The sequence below is a fragment of the Orycteropus afer genome, unplaced genomic scaffold (assembly GCF_000298275.1).
Source record: "Orycteropus afer afer isolate SDZICR_OR568_19922 unplaced genomic scaffold, OryAfe1.0 scaffold00003, whole genome shotgun sequence".
In the NCBI taxonomy this organism is placed as follows: Eukaryota; Metazoa; Chordata; class Mammalia; order Tubulidentata; family Orycteropodidae; genus Orycteropus; species Orycteropus afer.
The window spans coordinates 19,337,788-19,363,276 of NW_006921590.1; the positions used below are offsets into that span (position 1 = coordinate 19,337,788).

The window sequence follows — 25,489 nt, forward strand, 5'->3', positions numbered from 1 at the left end:
TTGGCTACTAGGAAAGGATTATTTTATTATTATTTTTCAATGATTTTAAATTCTTACTTTTTGGTTAAATTTCTAATTGTTCATTTAAAATAATGTTTTAAAAAAACTATAAACCAAAGAAAGTTTTAGAAACAGACTCAAAGGGTTGAAACAAATGATGATAACCCACCTCGAAGATAAATTCTTAAGTATAATTTTTACAAAAGAATGAAAACTATTTTAAAAACATACAAAAATACAAATTTTTCAAAGCCAACCATCTTAAATATTGCTCAGCAGGTTGCTACCAAGGAACTATTTCTTCCAGTGCACTGGACTTCATGCCCCCATTTCCCTAACATTCAATTTTCAAAGCGATTGAAATGGCTTTTCTTTTCTCTTTTCATTTAAGCAGTGAGAAAGATAGGTATTAAAAGGGACCTCCTGGGGTGATCAAATCTATCCCTCTGCCTCAAAGCAAGACCACCCCAGAGCAAACTTGGGAATCTCACGGAAGCAACTTTGTAGGTAATTTATGGTAATGCATTAACTCTTCTGGCTCCTAAAGTGGTGTTTAGCAGATTACTGTTTCAAAACCCTTTGTACGTTCTTAGTGGCCTCTAGTCCTTAATATACCTCTCTTTGAGGACCCTCACCAAGCAGAGTCCCAGAGCTAGAAGGGGAACTCTGGAATCTCTGGCTTCATCTCCTGTTACTCCCGTTTCCACTTTATAGTTTAGGAGAGGCAAATGAGGCCCAGAAAAATTTTGTCGGTATCCGGCTTCTCCTTCCCTATCATCACTTGAGGCCTGTGCTTTGTCCGTTTCACGATGTTGGCCATTTAGTGTTTCGAAAGGTAGTGTCATATTGGAAAAATATAGCTGCCTTAAGATAAGCAAGAGGTAGATTGTTTCACTAACTGACGAGATTTAGAAGGAATCAAGAGGTTATGTTTTAGAAGGGACTCATTTACTCTTTGGGTACAGAGAAATGCATCACATAGCATATACCCTGTGTCGCTCTTTTCATACCAAATTTCACAGGGCAGAGTGAAGTGAACCTGGAGAGCCTGCAGTATTATTAGGGGTTGTATGTCATTTAGTGCCAGTGGTTGGTTGTTTATCCTGAAACACAGTTCCTTTCCTATTGTGTTCATATTAGATGTGAGAAATTGTCCAAGAAGGTAAGTTTCTAGAGGACAGAAACCTGAGTTCTATAAAAGACCCTAAGAAGTGAGGTCTGCTGATGAATCATTTTACTGGAAGAAGTATGGTCTTACATCCAGTAATATTTTTTTCTTTTCATTGGTTTCCCAGTAAGTAAGCAGCTACATAGGTCTTAGGGAAATTTTCCAGGCTAGGTTCTATAACTGCATAATAAAAATTAAGTCTTTTAAAGATTAATAATAATATCAGTAAATTTTGAGGTTGTGATTTGATTTCCCTTCCCCGCCTAAAATTTTAGGGTATTTTCTCGCTGATAATCTGTTTGCCATTATTATTAAAGTCTTTGATATGGATACAGATTTTTCACTCAGCCTTACACATTTTGAATATATTTGTAAAATCACTGGTTATTTATTTTGTGTAACTTGTAATAATGGCCTATAAAATATTGTGAAATATTTCCTTATTGTCTTGTTCCACAAGTCCAAAGGAAATAGTTATGTACAGAGGTGCCAGGAGAAGATGAAATAATTATACAGAACAGCTTGGACATGCACATGTAAAATGCAACCAGCCTTTATGTTAATTAAGCAAGCCACTCTACCTGTTTCATGGATGGATAGAAGATTTAAATATGCAGCTCTGCAAATGGCTTTGTTATGGAAGATTTTAAAAATGAAACGTAAGAGGAAAAGGCATAAAAAAGAGTATAAAATTAAAAAGGCCATAGTACGTAATAGCTATTAGTGATGCAATTGTCTGTATTAGGCACAGGGCACCCAACAAAGATACAGCACTGTGCATTATGATTTTAATTGTGAATTTCCCTTGTTAGAATTGCAGTGGAAGGTAATTGAGAAACAATTAGTTTAGGCTTTTCAAGTCTTTGAAACTATTCTGTTTTCCACAAAACTTACTTTATTGCATTATAATTCCTGGTTGTCAGCTGGCAGTTGCTGTCATATTACAGATGCAATCACCTGTGACAATGTGACTTCCTTAACTTAAGCAATCTGATCTCGGGGTAATAACTAATGTTGAATGACTGCACTGTTGATCACCGTGATCATAAATGGAGCAACAATGTCCAGTTTGGATGCTGAGCTTGAAATGCTTCAAAACAATGTGGTTAATGAAAACTGACAGTCATGTTCAAAATGTTTTGTAGGTGAAAACAGCTACTATTGCCACTGAGAGGAATGGGAAGCCAGAGAACAATACCATGAACATTAATGCTTCCATTTATGATGAGATTCAGCAGGAAATGAAGCGCGCTAAAGTGTCCCAAGCACTGTTTGCAAAGGTTGCAGCAACCAAAAGCCAGGTAAGAGCCTCTATTAGGCATTGACAATGTTTATCTGCGATGCTGTGGAATTTTCATTAAAAGCGGTATCCATTTTCAATATGGACTTGCATCCCTGAGAGGTCACGGTCTTCAGGATTATTTACAGAGCCCTAAAATGAAACATGATGTTCATATTCAGATAAAAGACACTTGATTTTGTTCCTCCGACAGCCATTCTCTAGGTCAAAGATTTCTCAGTAAATCTTTATGTCAGTTAATGGTTGTTTTCACAAGAATATATAGTAATGTATAGGAAGTTTCTCACTGTGGCCTATTTCAGTGAAAAAGTAACTTAAATTACTACTGTTCCATTATTACTAGTTGTTGTTATGTGCCGTCAAGTCAGCCCTGACTCATAGCGACCCCTCCTTGGGTTTCTGAGGCAGTATCACTACAGAAGTAGGATTGCCTAACCTTCTTTCCGGGTAGCTCTGGTAGCATAGTGCCTAAGGCACTTGACTGCTAACCAGAAGGCTGGTGGTTCAAGCCCATCAGCCACTCCTCGGAAGGAAGATGGGGCAATCTACTTCCGTAGTGATACTGCCTCGGAAACCCAAGGAGGGGTCCCTATGAGTTGGGTCCGACTCAATGGCACATAACAACAACAACAACAACCTTCTTTCCGAGGAGTGGCTGGTGGGTTTGAACCACCAGCCTTCTTGTTAGCAGTCAAGTGCCTTAGGCACTATGCTACCAGAGTTCCATCCTGTAACACGATAAGCGTTACATAGTTTTTTCTATTCCAAATTGGGTCTCTACAACTATTATGTACACTTCAAATCAACTGGCACATATACACACACACATATCTTTGCATGTTAATGATTTTACCTTTTCTAAAATATAAAAGGCACATAAATTATATTACAATTGGAAAAATTAGCCAAATCTGATGAATTCTAAGGAGTAGAATCCAATTGGAAAAGTTAAATATTCCCTACAGAGCAAGAAAAAAACTTAACAAAGACCAAATAATAGGATCTTTTATCAACACTGTCATATATTGATAACTTATGTTGATCAAAAGTACAATCATCTATATGAACATACTCACAATTATCTATAAACTCTTCTCCAAGGTCATGAATATTTTTCCAAAGTCCAGAAGAATACTAAACTCGCTCAAAAACATTTGCTAATGCTCTCAAAGTAAGGTGTAGCGACAGTTACACCCTTAAGGTGAGATTTTAACAACTTGAAATGTTCAACATATTGTCTTTAAAGAACATTTCTATATAATATAGGGTGTTACCAACTTCTGGTAAATAAATAATCCAGTGAGTTTTAGTGAATATTTACCATATGATCTTATAATACACTTTTTCAGTTTGTCCTAAAGTCTTACTCTATCAGTATCAGTAGTGACTCTTACTGGAAGTTTTGCTTTAGGAAAAGGTTGTTCTTGTTTTAAGTTATATGCTGGGTGAAATATTTAAGGGATATCTTGGAAATGTTATATAAAAATGATTAAACTCAAGCTGTGGACTGTAAAAATTATAGCTTTATAGGCCACATGCCTGTCTACCCTTCAATCACTGTCAAAGTGATAATTTCTACAATAATATGTTTCTTTTATTGTGAGATTCTAAACATCAAGTGCTGTTTAAACATTAAACTGAATTGTTTATGTTAGTGCTATACTCAGCGTGTCATACATCAGGCCACTGTAATCTCTCATGGAATGTAAAATTCTGTCATGAATCATGGCTTGTATATCGGAAATTACTGTAATTTTGATTGGAAATTACAGGGCTCTTGAAATGTTTCTAATTATGATAGAATGTTAGAGCCGCTTCAAACCTGTGTGCTTCTTCAGATGTCTTCATTTACATGCCAAGACTATGCATTAAGGAGAAATGTCCTGTTCTCACTTTACTCGTCACCCACCCGCCCCGCACAGTCTTGTTTTGGCTGTTTAGTCTAATTATGATGAGAATCTCATATTTAAATGTATATTATCTTGTCTTTCTTACTGATCCTAAATCTTTTTCTCTGACCTGTCTACAATTAAATTATCAAGAATAACAGACTATATTCCTACAAGGGCCAAATTCCCACATTTCCAAAATAGATAAGTAGAGAAGCTAGACATGCATTATTGTTATAAGGACCAGCCTTGAAACAAAACAAACAAAAGTTAATACTAAAACTTTCAGATAGCTATCATTTTGTTACTTATCATCTTTCATTTAATTCAGTCTAACCCTCCTTCCCAGTCTCCAGCTTCCTTTCTGACTATAGCACAGCTTCCTGTGATTAGCAGTCCCTTATACTTCATTTCTTTTAAAAAAAAAAAAAAAATGATTTGCCAAACTCTACCCTTGGGACTGAGCTGCTGATCTGGAGACTATTCAGACAGTTGTAGCAACTGGTAAATAATGTCATGTGAGTAATGTTTTGGGAAGTTTTTAAACATACTTCCACTCTGTCTCTGTCTTACACAGATGCCCATGAGTTTCTGTTTCAAAGAAGTCACTTGACAACTTCTGTGTTGCTGCTCTGCTAGTGTTTATTGCTGAGCCCCCAAAGCTTTGGCTCAGTTAATCCCGTTACTGATTGAGAGTGAATCCAAGGGGCCAGTTACAGCCTATGTTGTTGTTGTTATGTGCTGTCGAGTCAGACCCGACTCATAGCGACCCCTTCTTGGGTTTCCGAGGCAGTATCACTATGGAAGTAGATTGCCCCATCTTCCTTCCGAGGAGTGGCTGGTGGCTTTGAACCACCAGCCTTCTGGTTAGCAGTCATGTGCCTGAGGCACTACACTACCAGAGCTCCCAGTTATAGCCTATAGGGTCAAGCAAAGTGTTACAGTTATTCATAGCTAGTAGTTTAACTTCCTACCAGAACGTTTCTGTAGTTTTCCCCTCAGTTTAGATGTTAGTGCTCCCCTCTTTACTAACATATGTACAAAGATTAATTATTACTTTAGAAGTGAGACAGTCCAAAACTGTCCATATCACTAAGATGGTAAATTGGACTTAGCAAGGAAAGGTAGTTAATTATTTAAGTTCTGTTTTTCTGCCCTGCTGTTTTGTGAAGGAAACAGAAAAACTAATAAACAAACAAACAAAATATCTTTGACTCACACCAACCTTGCTCATGGTCACAATAGTTAATTTCCAAAATAGTTATTTATGTCTCAGCTATGTGTGCCAAGGATTGTCAAAATGAGGCAAAGTCCCCTAAGATGAAGTACGCATAAAGAGGTAAGCACCAACGTCACTTCTTTCTCAACCCATCTGCCTCCATCTGTTTCTGTGGCTCACCTTGATCTCTGGGTTGGCTTAATTCCAACCCAGAGATTCATCACCTTTTCTGTGCTATCCCCCATCTTACATTATACATATTATCTACATTTAATTCTCAGAGGAACGCTGTGAGCCAGCATTATTTTCCTCTATTTACACTTGAGGACCATATAATTACTAAATAAACAACCCCAAATTCTCTATATCTCTCCCATTAGTTTAGTATCTCCTCAGGGTTTCCAAAGAATGAGTTCAATACTGAAGTTATACTCTGCTCCAGAAAGAGGAATTAGGGATGTTGGACTGCGTGATCGTAGAAACAGTGAGAGCTCTCCTTTCTTCATTGACATATTCATGGGTCACAGATTCCTACCAAAATAGGGCCCTTGGAATTCAGGCTTTTTTGTGGCTGATTTGGGGATGGAGGAGGCAAAAGGAGGCCATGGTACAGGCTGTATCATTCACCCTTTACTAATGGGAAATTATTTATTCTTTTTGAGACAAAGATTCTTTTAACATGGGAAGAGGTCATATTCTATAATGTTTGCAAAAGGGTTTTAGTAAACTCTACAGCACTATACACGAATAAGGATCTCTGGTGGCACGGTAGTTAAACTTGTCAATTGTTAACGAAAAGGTCAGTGGTTCGAACCCACTGGGTGCTCTATGGGGGAAAGATGAGGCAGTCTGCTTCCATAAATATTTACAGCCTTGGAAATCCTATAGGGCAGTTCTGCACTGTCCTATAGGGTTGCTGTGAATGGGAATCAACTCTATTGCAGTAGGTTTGGTTTGGGGATTTTTATACACAAATGGCTAAGGTATTATAATGTGCTATCTAAAAGACTCAGCCAAACACACTGATAAGATTTACTTATCTGTTTATATATCTCAAATGCCTTTCATTTTAAAAGGTAAAGCTTTGGGTAGAAAATCTGAATGACAGGCAGCATAATTATTTTAAAGCATAATTATTTTAAAGTCCCAGATGTTTATGGAACCAGACACATCATAGTTGTACTATGCAATGACTAATGTACAAGGTATTTGCAGTAAAAGAAACCAACTTATGTAGATTCCACCATTTCACATGCATTAGATTCTCCTTCTTCTATGAGTAATAGAAATGAGATTGTTTTTAGCTCTAATAGAAATGTCTGGATAAAATATGCAAGTAAAAACTGAAGGTAGGCTACTTTTTGTGCTTGGGTAGGAAAGCAGGCTAATGCAAACTTTAAAAAGATGATATGCTTTAAACATAATGTGAATAGCTACAAATGAATACACATTATATTCTGGGTATTCAAATAAGCAGCAGTTTTTCCAAGTGCATCATATTGGAATTTTATCAAACTTTTAGTCTGATAACATTCAAATAATTATGAGAGCAGAATTTGCTAATTTTACTGTTTTTTAAAAAAATGGTTGATTTGGGTAATAACCATTATGGTATCAAGGTTCAGTTACTGTTCATTGGTTATAGTGTTTTCATATGGGAGATGGAAATGGAATTTTTCCTTAATGGTGGCAGATGTTAGAATCTAGTTTTATTCCACAGCAAACCCCTTGAGAGCTCTGAGACTTAAGGTGTATGTCCAGCAAGGGGACATTAGCAGCGCCATAGGCCTTGCCTTGTACATCGAGTTGTTACATTGATTTTCATGTTTGCAGAGGTGGGGTTTGCAGATACAGTAGTGCAGGAAGAGAGTAAAGGGCTTTTACAGAGTGGTCCTGCATCACCACTTGCGTTTAGAAAATGTTTTTTCACTAGTGCTGTACTGAACAGGGTATTTCTTTCAGGTAAAGCAACTACATGATGAAAATTCTATTTGATTAAACATTTTTTCAGTAAATCTTTCCCAGTCTTATAGAGATCTTTGGCCACTAAAACGTCAGCTGGTTGATAGGTAGGTTTTTTTAACACCAAAAGAGGAGAGTGTGCCTTTGTGAAAAGGTTTGGCCTGTAGAAGAGACCAAATAATTTAAATAAAGCCTTTTGCTTTCTTCCATCCACTTTTCAAGCACTTTTGAGGCCTCTAGTTTGAGAAGGAGAGAAAAGGGAAGGAGGAAGGGGGAAAGAAAGGTAGAAAAGGTTTTAGTGCTCATTTGCTTCTTAGATGGAAGAAAACATCATTTTGACCTTTGCGTTTAGAAATTCTTAGAGGTAATCAAAAGGTCGCAAGTGCAAGGAAGACATGATATGTCACAATTAATGGGGCTAGAAATAGGGTTAAAAATGTCACTTTCATGACTGGGAATAGGAATCCATAGTGAAAAATTTCAGGGATAATATAATGGAGGCAGTGACATTGCACTCTGTATTCCCGCGTGTTGTTGAGCGTCTTTTATTTTGTTACAGTTAAATTACACTTCACTGGGGCTTCAGATTGCAAGCTCTGCGCTGATTCATTCTCTTGGAATGTTCGTGTAACAGACTTTGCTGCACCAAGATTTCACCTGTGTAGCCACCTATATCAGACACACTGGGGGCCCCTGCGGATTTCAGAGTCACAGTTTCTGTTATTCCTGGTGCCACATCCATTTCTAGCAGTCTCTGGGAAGGTCTTTACCTTTTGTCCCCATAGCCCCGACTCTTGAGCTTAGAATTTTCTGCAGCCAGGATATGGACAGAGAATTGCCCCTTTAGGGAGTCTCCATCTAGTGTGTTTGTTTGCTTGTTTGTATATTTTCTACTGGGTAGGGTAGACCTTGAGGAGACACAGCTTGTTTTCCTAGACTCCTTTGCCTGGGGGTGGGTGTGGAGGGTGAGTTGGCAAGAAGAGTACTTGTGAGGAGGGCAGGGAGAGAAGTAAGATGGCCAGTGTCATGGTCCAACATAGCAGTCTGCTTATGTTCAGTTTAATACACATTTGTGGAGGCCTCTGTGCTGTATTCTTGAGTAAGGAGGATGTGAGGTTCATTGGTCTCCTACCTAAGGTGTTCTGTGTCAGTAGCTAGCTCCAAAAATCTCTTATGTCTAAATATAATTGGGAATCCATATGGGATTCTGTTTTCCAAAATGTCAACCTACCTTTATGTTTCTAGTTGATTACTAAACAAGATTATTGAAATTAATGGCTCTTCATATATAAATATTGGCATACTCTGTTGTGGGATACATGATTGTATGTTAGGATTTTTTTCAGGGCTAGTTAAATTTATAGATCTGAATATGAACTCTTTTCATATTTTAACATTCTAAAGACAAACATATGTTTTAGTAAATCTAGGATTTGGTGAAGGATGTTCAGAATTATTAAAAAGAACACTTATTTACCGATCATGTATTATGACTAAAAAAAGTCATATAAAGGGATGTTTTACCCTTTAGACACTTGATGTTACCTACAATAGCAAATTGAATGGAAGCTCTTTAGTATCTTATTGCTACTTTCGAATTGCTTACGATTTTCATTTTAAATTAGTTTACAGAAAGTCATAGAAATGCTGTTTCCGCATCAGCCCACTTAATAAGTTTGTTGTTGTTGTTTTGTTATGTGCCGTCGAGGCGGACTCGACTCATAGAGACCCCTCCTTGGGTTTCCAAGGCAGTATCACTATGGAAGTAGATTGCTCCATATTCCTTCCGAGGAGTGACTGGTGGGTTTGAACCACCAGCCTTCTGGTTAGCAGTCAAGTGCCTTAGGCACTACGCTAAGTTTAACTGTTGTAAACATAATCATAACTCATTAAACCCAGTTTCTCCATCTTCAGAAAATGTCACAAAAAAATTTAGACAAGATTTAAAGAGAATTGATTTGTGAATATTGGGTCAACTCTTTAAAGAGGGTCATCATATCTGAGACAGTACAAGGAAGATCACTACAGGAGTGGTCCATTGTAAAGTGGTTCAGTATGTACTTTCTGAAGCAAGGGTAAGCTAATTATATGTTTATAGAATCTGCTTTCATCTCAGGCCACCTTTTGTTCTGAAAAGTTAGTGTAAGTTGAAAAGACTGGACAAAGAAGAGTTTAAAAGTTCTTCTTTTTCCAAGCTCTCCTGTAATCAGCTATGTCAGTTGAAGAGTGATTTTTTCAAGGATAGGATGTAATCTAAACCAAACTCCTTGCTGTAGCATCTATTCTGACTCATAGTGACTCTTTAGAACAGGGTAGAACTCCTCTGTACGGTTTCCAGGGTTGTAAATCTTTGTGGAAGCAGAGTGCTTCATCTTTCTCGTACAGAGTGCCTCATGGGTTTGAACTTCCAACCTTGCAGTTAGCATCCCAGTGCTGGGAAGAGAGCATACCAGCAGGGGTTAGCTCTTGTAGAATTTAATCTTAAAACTGAGCGTCATTCAGTTAAATTTAGCGCATAAGTAGAACACTGATACAATCTTTTAACAAACTACCAAGCTAAAAGACAAAGTGTTTTCTCAGACATCTTAACAGTTGTCTTTTATATTTTTGATAGTGAAGGTAGGTTTTATTTTAGCTTTATCTTCTTTGTTCCCTCATATGAGAAATGAAAATAAAGGTACTGTGAAATGAATGAGCTATGAAAATGCATTTATGCAAAATGACAATAGAAAAATAGCTCTGAAAGAAACTGCACCATTAAAATTTCACATCAATGAAAGGTGTTAAGAAAGGAATGGAAGAACTTAGGCTGGTAATACGAATGTAATGTAGATTTTTCCTGTCTTGCCAAAAGAGTACCTTCAGTATCTTAAAAGTATATAGTTGTTAATGCTTTTCCATATGCAATTCAACTAAATCACAGACCACCCATCTACAACTTGTACATATACATGTATATATTAAAGTTTAATAGAAATATAACCATTCTATAATTTATCATTAAATACATTGTAAAAGTACAAGTTCCAGAGTGTTTGTGGAGTTGACATACAATTGTCAAATTGATAAAGTTGTGTTTGTTGTAAATCTTGATCTACTACTGCTGTATGTTAATAGAGAATCTATTCTCCTTTGATTTCTTGATTCAACAGTTCCAGTTGCTTTTGTGTAATTTTTTTTTTTTTTTTAACAATTCCCTTTTCAACCAGTATGCTTCAGGAATTGGGTTTAAACACACTGTTTTCATAAACTGCCAGCCTCCTCGGCCGCCTCAGTGCCTCTGATTCCGTAAATCAGATCATAGGCAGCATGCTGTCATATAATAAGGTGTCTGATCCTTATTACCAGTTTGTTGATGCACAGACTCCTTCAAATTGACCATTGCAACACATGGTTTCCCCTGAAACTAGCTGTGATAATTAGCGTGGTTCTAATGAGACAGAATGTCACTGATCTTGTGCTGAACTGTCGAGTATCGACACTACGGATGGGAACTGTCAGAGCCTGCCATCTGTGACAGCGCTTGGCATATTCCAGTGGCAAGGTAGAGCATGCTCAATAGTGTATTTTCAAACAAATGGCCCTTTTCTTGATGAGGGCTCTGTGTTCTATTCAACTGGAAGAATGTTTGCCCCAACTTTAGCCTACGCAAAACCCATTTTGAGATCCAAGTGGGAATAAATATTGAAAGCTCTGTGGTGTGTTATAGAAGAAAGGAAGGAGTCTTTTGTTTAGCAGGTTAATTTTAAGTGGCATTCCTTCCCTTTTCCAATTGTCCCATATTGTCAGTTAACATTAAAGCAGTCATTTAAAATACTTTCCCCCAATTTTAAAACTGCCTTGTTTAAAAGAGATTTGTTGGAGAGTTGGGGAAGGCTGCTAGGGAGAAATCTGTCTGATATAATGGAGGGGAAGGAGGAAAGAGAGATAGTTGAGAATGTACACAGGATGACACAAGTTGAATAGAAGAATTAAAATGGACAGGCAGTAAGATCTGTGAGCTCCAGAGAGAAGTAGAGCTTTTTTGCGGGAGTGAAAGTCCAGCGCTGCTTATCATTCCAAAATATGCTTTGTTGCTTTTTATTTCCTCCTCTCTGGCAGACCACACAGGGCTTGTTCTGAAGAACATTTTCACTAATCTGATCAGGCAGCCAAATACGCCGGGAAAACTGCTTTAATGATCCCACTAATTACCTCAAGTCAATATGAACTGTATTATTAGACTGAGGGAAAATATTCCATTAGGTCTCCCCCTTGGGAGTTTCTCCGCTTTGTGATGTCACTGAAGCCTTCACCCTCTCGCTTGTAATTAATTTTATTTACACACGCAGGCACGCACAAGGTCACACCTGCACAACCGGCGCTGGCCAGGGAGCTTGTGGCACTCCGGCTTAATCAGATCTGTCATAATTACCATTCTGCATGTTTCTGACACACGCTGTGAAATATTTCAATTTAACTGCCGCTACCAGCACAACCAGATGTAGTGCGAGTGTGGCTGCATTGGAAATATTATTCCTCAGGATAAACTCACTCCTCCTTCCCCCCCCCCCCCTTTTACAGCTAATGTGGCACAGAAGCTGATGTATCCTGTAAATCTTGAATGCAGTGCTAGATTGATAACAGGCGATTAGACAGTTTAACCACAAACAGCTTGTTCATTTTTCACAAATGAAAACCACATGTGGTGTAACTAAAATTTCAGACCCTTTTTTTTTAAGGGTTGGGTATGTATGTGTGCATGTGTGTTTAAGATGTGCTTAAATAAAAATAAAATGCAATCAAAAGAAGTTAAGTATCTAGAAAAATGGGCAAGTATTGTAGTTCTTTTCCAGATTATTTTATCAAAACCATTAAATTCTATCCTCCTACTTTGACCAGAACTCAAATGGGGAAAATACTGTGTTCTCCCTTGGGCTTTCCATTTTTTTACTGCAAGTTTTTTTTGTTTTGTTTAGGGGGAAAGATAATCCACTTGGTCCATGCCTTTTTTTTATTTCAGTGTTTCACCGTTTATTTGAACATAAAGTCTGAAAGAATTTTTAACACTGAGAGTATGTGGTTTTCTAGAGGACAGTTTTCCTGATTTCTTAATGAAAAATTTTTACTTACTGCTTCATGGTCAGACCCTAGACAATCCCAAAACAAAAATGGCCCCAATCAGGACTTTCATTTCAATAGAGATGTCTCTTGGTTCACAGGATTGTTTTGAAAGGGAGAGTTGAAAACCAGCAAATTTAGCTCTTTTTTTAAAGAAATGTTGGTGATACTTAGCAGAATATGTAGACATGGTAGCTAACCATATAAGGCCAAAGTAATTACCAGTCTTCAAAGAATCCAGCCACAAAGTAAAGTATTGGAGCTTTAAGAAGGCAAAGTAGCTGCTAGATAGCCAAAGAAGAGAAAGAAATAGGATCAGTGGTGGTTTAGGATTATACCTCTAGAGAAGGCTCACAGCAATCCACTTTAGAGAACATTTAAAGCACAGATATAGCCTAGTTAAATGTCTTTTAATGCCAAATAAAATGAACCCTCTTTCTTTTTATCTTTATTTTTGTTTTACTACTTCAGTTATGAATGTACTTTAGAAGCTTCCTAGGATTCTGTGGTAATTCCTATTTGCTAAGTAATAAGAGGTACCATTTTCTTGTAAGAACAGTGTTTTTGCTCCCTTTCCCCTTATTTTAGTCATTTTCTCTCCTGCTCAGTTATTTTCTTACTTTTTGAAAAATTTTTTCTTTTCTTTTTTTTTTTTTCCTGGAGTTTTCTTCCCTCTTAACCTGGCTATTTTCTCTGTATTTTGTGTTTGCAGCATGATCTCGTCCTGTTTTGAAGTCTCTAACATTTTGCTCCCTATTCATACTTTTTTCTTCTGACCTAAATACTACCTTAGAGGAAAAGAAAAGCATTTGCCATGTATATAGAACCTCTCTTCTGTCTCAGCAGCTAAATAGTTCACATGCTTAGCATCAAATCTTTAGGTCAGTTCCTTTGCACGATTTTAATCTAAATCTTAATCATATTTTTGTACTCATTTTACAAGATTCAGTTAATTCAATACCCACATCCATCACGACAGTATTTTCTATTCAACATAGTTAGTTAGACCTTCAGAATCCTCCTTAACACAGAAGTGAAGGTACCCATTACTCAATCAGTAAGGTGGAACCACCTCTATAGCAGTCACTTGTATTTTATTATTCCCAAGAAGGAATTTGCTATCCATAGGTTAGTTGTGTAGGGTTAAGTTCAAGCAACAAAAAAAGTGGAGGTAAAAATGTTACACCTGTGACTTCATTACTACTGCTCTTGGTTTAATAATGCTCAAATTTTTCAAAAGCTACTTCAAGATATGTTAAGGATAAACCAGCATGCAAATGGAATCACTTTCTGCAGCCACTGGTAGAGCTATCATTTAAAGGAGCCTTGAATTGCTGCTTTGCCGATGAAAGATTTCACTCACAACCTAAAAAATCATCTTCTGATTTTTCATATTGCAAACTTTTGTTTTTGTGCACTAGGATTTCTTTGTGCCTAGCACACCTGTTGATACAAAAGGGAACTGGAAAGAAAGCTAAAAAAAGAATTGCTATTTAGAAATGCTGCGGTGTGTAAAGAGTTTGACTATTTTAAAAATTCTTTCTTTTTTTTCTTTTGAGTACAAGGGAAGAGCACGGTTTTCTATCAAATGTTCTAAGACCACAAGAATCCCACTGTTCTAAGGAAATATTGTAATTTTCTGGGCTGACCCTGTTTGGTCCCTGTATAATCAAAGGACAGTTTGCATGTATCTATTAACAAGTCACAGATAAAGACTCACCAGAAATGTAGTCTGCATACTTGACACTGCCTCAACTCTACCAGTTCATCATCCTCAGACATTTCTGCTACTGCTCTTCTCCAGTACTCATATATCCTCATGAAAATACAAGGAGGAGAATTCATTCCTTTTAACACTCATTGTTATTTTTCTTTGGATCCACTGTCTTCATTCTTCATTGTCACTGTTGAAGTTATCAATACCATTTACAGTGTAGCTTGTATTTTTATTCCAAGCTGAAAGGAATTAAGGGACATGGTTCCTGATTATCTATAGCAAGTATAATAGTGTAATGATTGTTAATTTGCAAAGTCACAGATGGTTTACTTAACAATTGACACATGAACTTCATTTAGAATGGCAAAGAGTAGTGGTCCCAGTTCCATGGTGAACATGATGGGTAGCCCTAGATAAGCCACTTGCTCTCAGGTCTTGAGCTTCCTTCCCCTTGAGGAAAGGAAAATAAGTTGGGTCAGATTATGTCTGATATCCTTGCATTTCCACAGTGCTGTGAGTTTGTGACTAAGACAGGTGCACAAGTGTGAAAGAGAATGCTATTTTGATTGAAGGTCCTGCCAACAGGTGTATTAGTCTGGGAATGAGTCACAGTAGAAGTAAGATTTTAAATAATGGAAGGGCTTAATTTGTGGGAGAAAAGTGCTAATTCTTGGATCTGTAGCCAAAAAGGATTATTTATGAGTGGCAACTAGTACACAGAATTGATTATTTGGAGTCCAGAGTATGAAATCCATATGTTACATAGTTTGAGATAAGCTCAAGATTGATATGCTCTCTGTGATTGTTAATAGATGAATGGAAGATCTACCTTTTTTTATACAGAGACCTAGCAGAGTCAGTATAGTACAGTGTGAGAACAGCCCAATTTGGTTTAGGAACAGGTTGGTTTAATATGTGGCTAAAGCAGTAACTGCCTTCATGGTACGAGTTGAACACTGCTGAAGAATCTCCAGAGGCTCTGAGTGGCACAACTGGTAAAGCATTTGACTACTAGGCAAAAGGTTGGTGGTTCAAAAGTACCCAAGGTGCCTAGGAAGGTGGGGTTGCTGTGAGTTGGAATCAACTTGATGGCAACTAACAACAATGAGCCTCCTGCTTAAACATATCTTCTTTTGTTTTTTAACTGATGCCTGAAGGTATGCCATTAATTTTTCATGTTTTTGTATTACTCCTGGAAAGGATATCACATTACATAGAAAAAAAAAAAAAAACCAGACAAATGTAAGCATACCACATCCCTGAGAAATTACAGATTTGGAAGAGGTTACTAAAATAGGGAGTAAACACAAAGAAAAAGGAGTCAGGGAGAACCAGCCTATTTGAGGGACTATTTTGGAACTGATATTTGCATGTTCATAAGTTGGTACCTGTAATTTAATAGCAAGTGTTTCCTTTAAATGTTTACCCATTTCACTTACGGTACCAACACAAGTGCTACTTGTCATTGCTTGGAGTATTTGGCTGGTTCATTGCTGGAGTGTTTGGTGGTTTAAATGAAATGCAAATTAGGTAAAGATAAATTACTTTCAATAAGGTCAGGAAAGTGAAGGCTGTAAATAAAATATACATTCATGAAAAGACAAATGCTGTTAGGAAATTCAGCTCAGTCTATGCCAAGCCTTTACTGTCTAAATTGCCTTTTTTCTTACTGGCTTGCAATTTATTTTTGCTTGTGTGTTTAGAGATTCGGAGAAGGGTAATAGCCTAATGGGTAATGATTTTATTTTAGTATTTTGATTAAAAAGACTAAATATCTTGGACCCTGGATAACCATAAGAACTAAACCTTATCCATCAAGCTTAATTTCTAGACAGAAAGTTTTATGTTTGCATTTCTGGACATTTAGCATCCAGATACCTGAAAACTTAAGAGATGGCAATATGTCCAGATAGGTGTTACAGATACATTCCCACCCCACCCCCCATCTCTTGTACTCACTTTCTTTTTTCCTTTTCATCTGGCATTTGACTAGCTTCCTGCTTCCCTTCTGAAAGTCTGAAAAGCAGATAATTTATAGCCTTTTCCTCTTTGAGACGTGTGGCAAGAGTAAGACCAGTGTTTTGATTGGTACTCTTTCCCTGTAATTTCTACATCCTCCCCAATACCTTCACCCCAGACACACACCCCCCATCACAGGCCCTTAGTACTGTTCTGTGCCTCACTCTGCTTCCATCCTGCATCTGCCACCCAGCCTTACCTTCTTCTCTTTGGGAAACCCAAGATTCTTTGGAAAAACTTCTTAGTGTTTCTCTCTTGGTGGACAGATATTTCTTAAAGGATACTTTACTAATTTTGTTTCTCTTTATAATTACTTGGTTGGTATGAAGTTAACTAAGTTATAGCAAACAAGTTAACCTAATTTCAGTTGAGTTGCCCCTGATTCGTGTGTGTCAGTGTAGAATCGTGCTCCATGGAGTTTTTAGTGGCTGATTTTTTATAAGTAAATCAACAGCCCTTTCTTCCAAGATGGCTCTGAGTGGACTTGAACCTCCAACCTTTCAGTTAGCAGCCAAGTGTGTTAACTGTTTGTACCACCCAGGCACTCCAAGGTAGAATGTTGTTGTTGTTATGTGCCGTCGAGTCAAACCCGACTCATAGCGACCCCTCCTTGGGTTTCCGAGGCAGTATCACTACAGAAGTAGGATTGCCCAACCTTCCTTCCGAAGAGTGGCTGGTGGGTTTGAACCACCAGCCGTCTGGTTAGCAGGCAAGTGTCTTAGCCACTATGCTACCAGAGCTCCCAAGGTAGAATATGGATGCTTTTTTCAGATGTTATGTGCTCATTCTCTGAATTTGTCACCCTACCTATGCCAGTGAGTCGATTCTGGTTCATAGTGACTCTATAGGACAGAGTAGAAGTGCCCCACAGGGTTTCCAAGGCTGTAATTCTTTACAGAAGCAGATTGCCATCTTTCTCCCACGGAGCAGCTGGTGAGTTCAAACCACTAACTTTTTGGTTATTGCGTTAACAACTGTACTACCAGAGTTTGTCACTAAACCAACTGAAATTCACTGCCGTCAAGTCAATTCCATCTCATAGCAACCCCCATTGTGTTTCCCAGGCTGTAAATCTTTACAGAAGTATGTTGCTCTATCTTCTGTCCACTGACCTTCTGGTTAGCAGCCAAGTGCCTTATTCATTATGCCACCAGAGGTCCTTGAGTTTGTCACAGGACCGAGAAAATATAGGATCTATATGAGGTAGTTCAATGGTCTATTTTAAGCAACTGGACCCTTCTCCTCCCTATTAAATAGTTGTATTACTCTAGTACTATTTGATGATGATGATGATGATGATGATGATTTGGGTGAAAGTTTACAGAGCAAATTCATTTTCCATATGCCAGTTCATACACATTTTGTTTCATAACATTGACTACAATTCCCCACAATGTAATAGCTCTCTTCTCACTTCCTCCTTATTGTTACCTCTTCTCTGTATTCTTCCCTTCTGTGTACTCCAGCCCCCCAAACTGTCTCCCTATGCAAACCCTGCCCTTCTGGTCTCCCACAATTGATCACTCCAAGGAGTATACCTACCTGATGTAAATATTCATCCCACAGGCCTGTCTATCTGGCTGGAAGCCACAAGAGTGTGTTCAGTTCCAGACCTGAAGGGCAACTAGAGATCATAGTCTCAGGGGTCTCAGCAGGCTCTCTCTGACCAGCAAATCTGGCCTTTTTTTTTTTTCCCTGCCAGTGATTTTGAGGTTTGTTCCACATTGTTCTTTCACTCTATCCAGGATCTCCTGCACCAGTCTCCCTTCAATTGATTGACGGTGGGAGCCGAGCACCAGCTAGTTCTTCTGGTCTCATGGTCATATAGGCTGAGGATCGCATGGTCCAGTGCCTGAGACTAATTGTTTCCATGCATCTTTGGTTTTCTTCATTCTTTGCTCTGGACAGTGACCATTTTTTAAAAAAATTAAATCTCATCTATACCTGAAATATGTAAATCAGATAAAAGACTTCCTCTCTTTTGATTCTTTTGGTTGACTTGAGGTTAAGTAGGAGTAGAGGCCTTCCCATCAACCTACCACCTTACACACACACACACACACACACACACACACACACAAAGAGTACTGCTGAAATAACTCTCATGGAAGCCTGGAACTCTTCAGAACACAATAAACCATTGTACTGGAGATTAACTTTTCCCCAGCTCATCTCTAGGAGACATGGTAAATTAGCGACAAAATAAAATGAAATGTGTTTTGTGAATACCAGAATTTTGTGTATGACACACATATGTACACAGTCTATATACACATATGTACACATAACACATTCTGATGGGACATCTCATTCAAGGGTTCTTAACCTGCACCCCACCATCCCTCAAGGGCTATATGAACTTGAATGGGGGAAAAAAGTACATCTTTACATTCAGTAACTTCTTACTGACATTTGGCATTTTATTCATTTATCAATATAGGCAGCAAATCATAGTAGTATTAACAGTACCTATGACTTTGCTGGCAATGAAAGCTACAGATATTTTCATATCCCATTACGTTGTTACAGAGAGCTCAAAATACCATTATTTGCTCATTGCTACAAAATTACAGTAGTAGTTAGATGTGTTGTTAGATCTTATATTTCTTGTATTAGTAAGGAAACACATGTATTACTATATGACAAATTTTTGATAAGCATATTTCAGTGACACTGGTTTTCTTTGTTAATCCTATATGTTTTATTTCAAGCATATATAAAAAACATTATTCTGAAAAGCAACTATAGGCTTCAGGATATTTCCAAAACTGTCTGTGGCACAAAAGAAATGAGATCAATGATTAAATTGTGCAGAGAAAATACCAAATTTTTAATACATTACCTGAAGAATTCTAGAATTTTCCTGGAAACGTTTGTTCTTTCATTATTTCTTAGTAACTTTTTGTTGTTGTTGTTAAGTGCCGTCGAGTCGTTTCCGACTCATAGCGACCCCATGCACAGCAGAACAAAACACTGCCCGATCCTGCGCCAGCCCCACAATCCCTGCTATACTTGAGCCCATCATCGCAGCCACCGTATCAATCCATCTCGTTGAAGGCCTCCCCCTCTTTTGTCGACTCTCCACCCTACCAAGCATGACGTCCTTCTCCAGGGAATGGTCCCTTCTTACAACATGACCAAAATAGGTGAGACGAAGTCTGGCCATTCTTGCTTCCAAGGAGCATTCTGGCTGCACTTCCTCCAGGACAGATCTGTTAGTTCTTTTAGCAGTCCACGGTACTTTCAGCATTCTTCGCCAGCACCAGAAAGCATCAAAAGCATCTACTCTTCTTCGGTCTTCCTTATTCATTGTCCAGCTCTCACATGCATACAAGGCGATTGGAAATATCATGGCTTGTGTCAGGCGCACCTTAGTCCTCAAGGAGATATCCTTGCTCCTCAGCACTTGAAACAATTCCTTCGTAACTTTTTAGTAGCTTATTTTTCAAGTGCCCTTCACTCCAAACCTGGTAATCAAGTGTTATTACAATAACATTTAAAACAACAGCAAAAAACAAAACCCACACAGTCTTTTCTCCAACATCTAGTCTAGGCCAACATCTAGTGCTGGTCTTTGTGATAAACCTGAGCAGTTGTGACAGTGAGTACCTTGTTCCTAGACGAGGAATTCTTTGCCAGTTGACCTACACATGAAGCTTTAATATCAACTTCAATCTAAAATATAAGTGATTCTTACCTCACTAGATGGTAGGGAAGTGTTGTGAGAATTGATATCCCATTTTACCAGTTCCCACATTTCCCCTAAGGCAGCACAGTAGCTGGCATATAGATGGCACTCAGCAGTTAATGGAAGGATAAAATGATTCAGAAGCAAATTTTATCCGCTCACAATTTTGCCCTCACAAAACCCAGCATATTCCTAAGGGAACTAGTGTGGGTTAGTGGATGGAGACATGGGCTCTGTGCTCAGAGGACAGAGTGAGGTGAGACTCCATTCCTGCCATTCTCCCCTGAAGACCCTCTGTCAGAGCTCCTAGGGTAGCAAAAACAGGTAAACACTGGGCCTCGAATGAAAACGTTTGTGGTTCAGACCAACCAAGAGACGCCTCGGAAGAAAGACCTGGTGATCTACTTCTGAAAATTCACAGCCTTGAAAATTTTGTGGAGCACAGACCTATTCTGAAACATGTAGGATCACCATGAGTTGGAATTGACTCCACAGAAACTGCTTAAAGCAGAATTAGTGGCTGCAAGGGGTAACTGAGATGGCCTGTGCAGGGACCTCCAGCCTCCCGTATTTTCTATTGGTAAAATTATAGCCAGCCCATTGTCAAGAACAGTGAACTCTTCTCACTGGCACCCCCATGATGATTCTGGAAATATTTACGTTTTCTTTTTTAATGCCTACTTGTGAATTACAAGTTCTGAATCCCTCAAATTAAGCCAACTTCTGATTAGTAGGTTTGCATAATGGATAAAATGATGTGGTTTTGGCCACAAAATGGGTATTATTTTATCAGCAAAATCATAAGCAAGTTGGGAGCTCATAATGACCCTGCCAGCTTGATTGTTCCTCTTCGGATATGATTCCCATAACTTTTACAATCCCGAATTGCCTTCCCCTGGTTTTAAAAATTCTTTGTCATCTCTCCTAGAACATCATAGAGGGAAGATTTAAATTTTTAATTCCTAGCTCCTAAATATGCATAATGGGGAGTATATCTCATTTTAGGAGATATCTGCAGCGTAAAAAAGTTTTATATATATCAATTAAAAATGCAGTGGCAGAAATAATTATTTAAAACAACCTGGTAGTAAATTATTGTTGTAAAGCAAACAAGCCATTCTATAAGGTAAATTGTCACGTAAAAATTATTGATTGTATGAGTTCATATTTTTACAAGTTTTTATGTTTTGGTTTCTTCTTTTCTTTCGAACATGGCATATACGGATATTCAGCAATTTTTTTCTTAATGAGCTTCATAATTTTGAATAGGAAAGTAAATACTGTAAATTTATAATAGTGACTGTATGAAGTGACATGATAAAAAATTTACTTCAATATAAGAAGGTAATAAATTTACATTACAATGTAAGACACATTTGTTTGGATTGAAGGATTTGGAAAAAGTGAATTTTCCCACCTTAAGTTTCTTCTTTCAACAATCAGATAGATTTATTTGCCTTTGACAGAGGCCTTGGTAGTGCCTTCCTGCCTTTCGCATACCTAGTAAGCTGAGCTCAATTGCATTAAAATGCAGCAATGTCATTATGAATATGAATTGTTAGACTTTGCTAAAAAAAAATGATCCCGTCAGAAATTACAGAAGTGTGTACAGTTTTTTTGTGCCACCAATCTAAATGGCCCAGATTGCACCATTTTTATAATCTTTCTGTGTCTTCCTAGTTTATTGCCATTTCAGTGTGTTTTGGGAAACTTTTGCCTCATTTTTATACTAACTCATTTAGGTGTGAGGCTTAGGGCCTCTCCAGGCCCCTCAGGTTAAGGAAAATAAAGAGTTTGCCAAAGGGATATTCGTCTTCAATTTGTTTATGATCAGTTTAACTCAGATAGCAAGAACATGAGTAGACTAGAATAAAGAAACTTAACAGCATTTGTTCATGGAAGAAATGGTGAGAGCCTGAACCAGAGCAGTGGGAATGGGCAAGAAGGAACAAATTCAAAAGATGTTCTTTGGAGGTAGAATTGATAGGGATTTATGATTGTTTGGCTATGGAAGCAGCAGACAGGAAAAATTAGATTTTTAAATCAGTTTGCTTGCTTTCTTTTTAATTATAAAAGCAATACATGGCCATTATGGAAAAATCAGATAATACAAGCATAAAGATGAACATAGAATACCCATAATCCTAGTCACCCAGGAGAAAGACACCTTTAATACTTGGCTTAATGCTCTTTGTATGTAAGTGTGCACATGCACGCACAGATATGCTTATGTACACATACGTCTATTTGTATGTATATGTACCTGACATTTGCTTTTATGCTACATATGCTGTTTGTTAACCCCCTCACTTTTTTCCTTTTCATTATACAGCTTTCCGAGTCAATGGAAAATTTCTGCAGCCACAGTCCATAATACTCCATTATGAGTGTATCCCAAATTTCAAATTTGCTAAACTGATTCCTTACTGAGGTGTATTTAGGTTATATTCAACTTTTGCCATCACAAATGATGCTAATGTGAACAGTATTATAGTTGAATATTTGTATACATCTTTAATTATCATTTCCTTAGGATAAATTATCAAAAGTAAAATTATTGAATTAAAAAAGATTTTAAAGCCTGCTGTTAGAAGTGTTCCATTGCCCTTCAGAAAGAGTATATCAATTTGAACTTTGATCAATAGACTTTGAGCCTGGGTGACTGGGTGGATGGATGGTAATGCCAAGTTAAACTGGAAGACAGCCTGGTTTGGGGAGAAGATAGATAATGGGGTTAATATGGGATGTAGTAAGTGCATTATTTTCATTAACTCCTTAAATACTCGAATTTCTTTGTGGTGAAGCCAATGTAATTAAAATAACAATAACAAATTAATTAATAATAGCTGATATTCACTGTACTGTTATTGTATGTCAGGTTCTTCCATGAATTATCACACTTCTCACAACCCTATGAATTAGGTGGTAAATTTACCCCCATTTTATAGAGGAGAAAACTCAGGTCTAGAGAACTTAGCTTGCCCAAGGTTATACAACTGGTAAGTGGTGAAATAGGGATCTGAATTAAAATTCAGGTTTTCTCAATAAATAGATCTTAGAAGTACAATATAGAGAGTAGACCAGTCATAGTAACTAGTTAAGTTATGTTCTCAAAAAAAAAAAAAAAAAAAGTATGCTAAAGGGATAGCTATAACAAAAGGCAATAGGTAGGCACAGTCAGCTTGAAAACAATTGGTCTATTGATTTTTCCCAGCACACTGCCAATTCATTTCACTCATTTGTCATTCTTTTCCTCATTCTTCAGAGTCAAGACAATATAGTTCATGATAAGTAATGACTTCCTTAGCCACCCAGTCCATCTCTTCTTCTTCTCTTGGGTCTCACTTGCTATGTGCCTATCATTGACCTTTATCACATGATCTCTTGCCCTATAGTTATTTTTGGATGCCCCATCTTCCAGAATATGCTATGAGCCATTTAAGAGAAATGCCTTCTGTTAAGCTCATCAGATTTTTTTTTTAAGTTACCATGAACCAGACACTGGGCTTAATGAATGCTGTTTCTTTCATTCAATCCAGCCACAGTCTTGTGAGATTAGTGCCGTTATTATCTGCATTTTATGGAGGAGAAATCTTAGGCTCAAATTCATAGATAAATGCCTATGTAGGATATAAACCTTTACTGGTATATGAAGGTTCTTAAGCATAGTTTGAAGAAAAGTCATGTTTGACTGGGTGGAAAAGATGTGGGAGGACTGTCACATAAAGGGAAATAGTATGAGGCATGGCAAATGGAATGTGGGGAAGTGTTGGGCAACAGCTAATAGTCCATGCATGAATTAAGATTAGGGCATGAATGTCATTGAGAAGAGCCTTGAATTCAGTTCTAGAGAGTATGCTCTACTTCTCTATATGTTGGGAAACCAAAGAATGTCATAGTGAGTTGTAGAATTAAGTATGGGTTGTTGAAAGTAAGGCTTCGTGGTGGCGCAGTGATTAAGCACTTGGCTGCTAACTGATAATTCAAACCCACCAGCCGCTCCATGGGAGAATTATATAGCAGTCTGCTTCCATAAAGATTTACAGCCTTGGAAACCTTATGGGGCAGTTCTGCTCTGTCCGAAAGGATCATTATGAGTTGGAATCAACTCCGTGACAGGGTAGTTTGAAAGCGGAGAAAACTAAGGCAGTGATTTTCATCTTTGCATTACTTTTCCAAAGGCATCTAAAAGATGGTTACAGGAATTCAAGAGAGATTAACAAAAATTATATATCTTTAGTGAAGTTCCATAGTCTAATTTAAACATCAGATTGATTTGTTTTTGTAGGAATCACTTAAGCTCTGTATGATAAAAATGGTTTTCTCATTCTTCATCAAAGCTCTAGTCATCATTTCTATAATTTTTCCCCCTAAAACAATGAAAAGGAATAATTACATGAAAGCTTTTTTTTCGTATAAAAACAAAACAGTTGTCCACTGGTAGTAATTAAAAGGGCATGTGGCATATAAGAGTTTGAGAGCCATTGCAGCAGAGTCCAGAGCTGTGATCTAAGAATAGGGTGCCAGGGCTCTGATGAAGGCAGTGGTAGGAAGAGGCTAGAAGGAGTAGGTGGTATCTTTATGATAACCACAGAGGCTAAAATCTAATATGAACTTTGGCAGTATTGAGTTTTCTGGTTTTGAATGACAGTAGCTTCAGAATGATAAAAAAATAAACACTTAAGATTTTAAGGTAGAGTGTCTAAAGGGTAAACAGGAGCCAGATCGTGTCCCTGAAACTTTCACATAGTCAAAAATACACCTTAGACTAAAGGGGGGAAAAATGTAAGAAATTCTATTTCAAAATCCGTGTACAAGCATTTGACTGCTAACCATAAGGCTGGCGGTTCAAACCCACCAGCCACTCCTCAGAAGGGAAGGTTGGGCAATCTATTTCCATAGTGATATCACCTCAGAAACCCAAGGAGGGGTTGCTATGAGTCAGGGCTGACTCAACAGCACATTAACAATAACAACAACAACAATACAAGCATTAGGCATAAAAGCCAGATTTTTATTTGTTTTGTTTCAACTTTGAAGAAACTATCCTGAAACCAGGTCTGCAGTTTATAAAAAAACTAAATTTTAAATGAGAAATCTTCCAAATCTAATTTTTAAAAACAAAATGCAGGCCTTCTTTGGAAATTCTGTATATCCATCAAATTAGGAGATTATCTTTTTGCTAGCTAGTTTAACAGTTTGTCCAGAATTTCATACTTTTATTTTCTTCTTCTTTATCCCCCCTTCTTATTTTGAAAATTTTGTCCCAAATCTTAGATCTCCTTACCTGAAAACCTTTTGTACTGACAACTGTTTTTAGCTACTCTGACCAAATTGTCATCCAATAATCTTGTTATGAATCAAATAATCTGTCACAGAAGAACCACCACCATATTTATGTGTGCCCTAAAATCAGTGCATTTGAAA

The 25,489-nt window shown here is 37.6% G+C and overlaps 1 protein-coding gene across 1 annotated transcript in view; it reads left to right on the forward strand.

Moving 5' to 3' along the window:
• Nucleotides 1-25,489, forward strand: part of SATB1 (SATB homeobox 1) — an 83,105-nt gene that overhangs the window by 46,728 nt on the left and 10,888 nt on the right. The window contains exon 8 of the mRNA XM_007936582.1: nucleotides 2,314-2,469. Coding sequence (XP_007934773.1) covers nucleotides 2,314-2,469 — 156 coding nt within the window. The remainder of the gene's footprint in view (nucleotides 1-2,313; nucleotides 2,470-25,489) is intronic.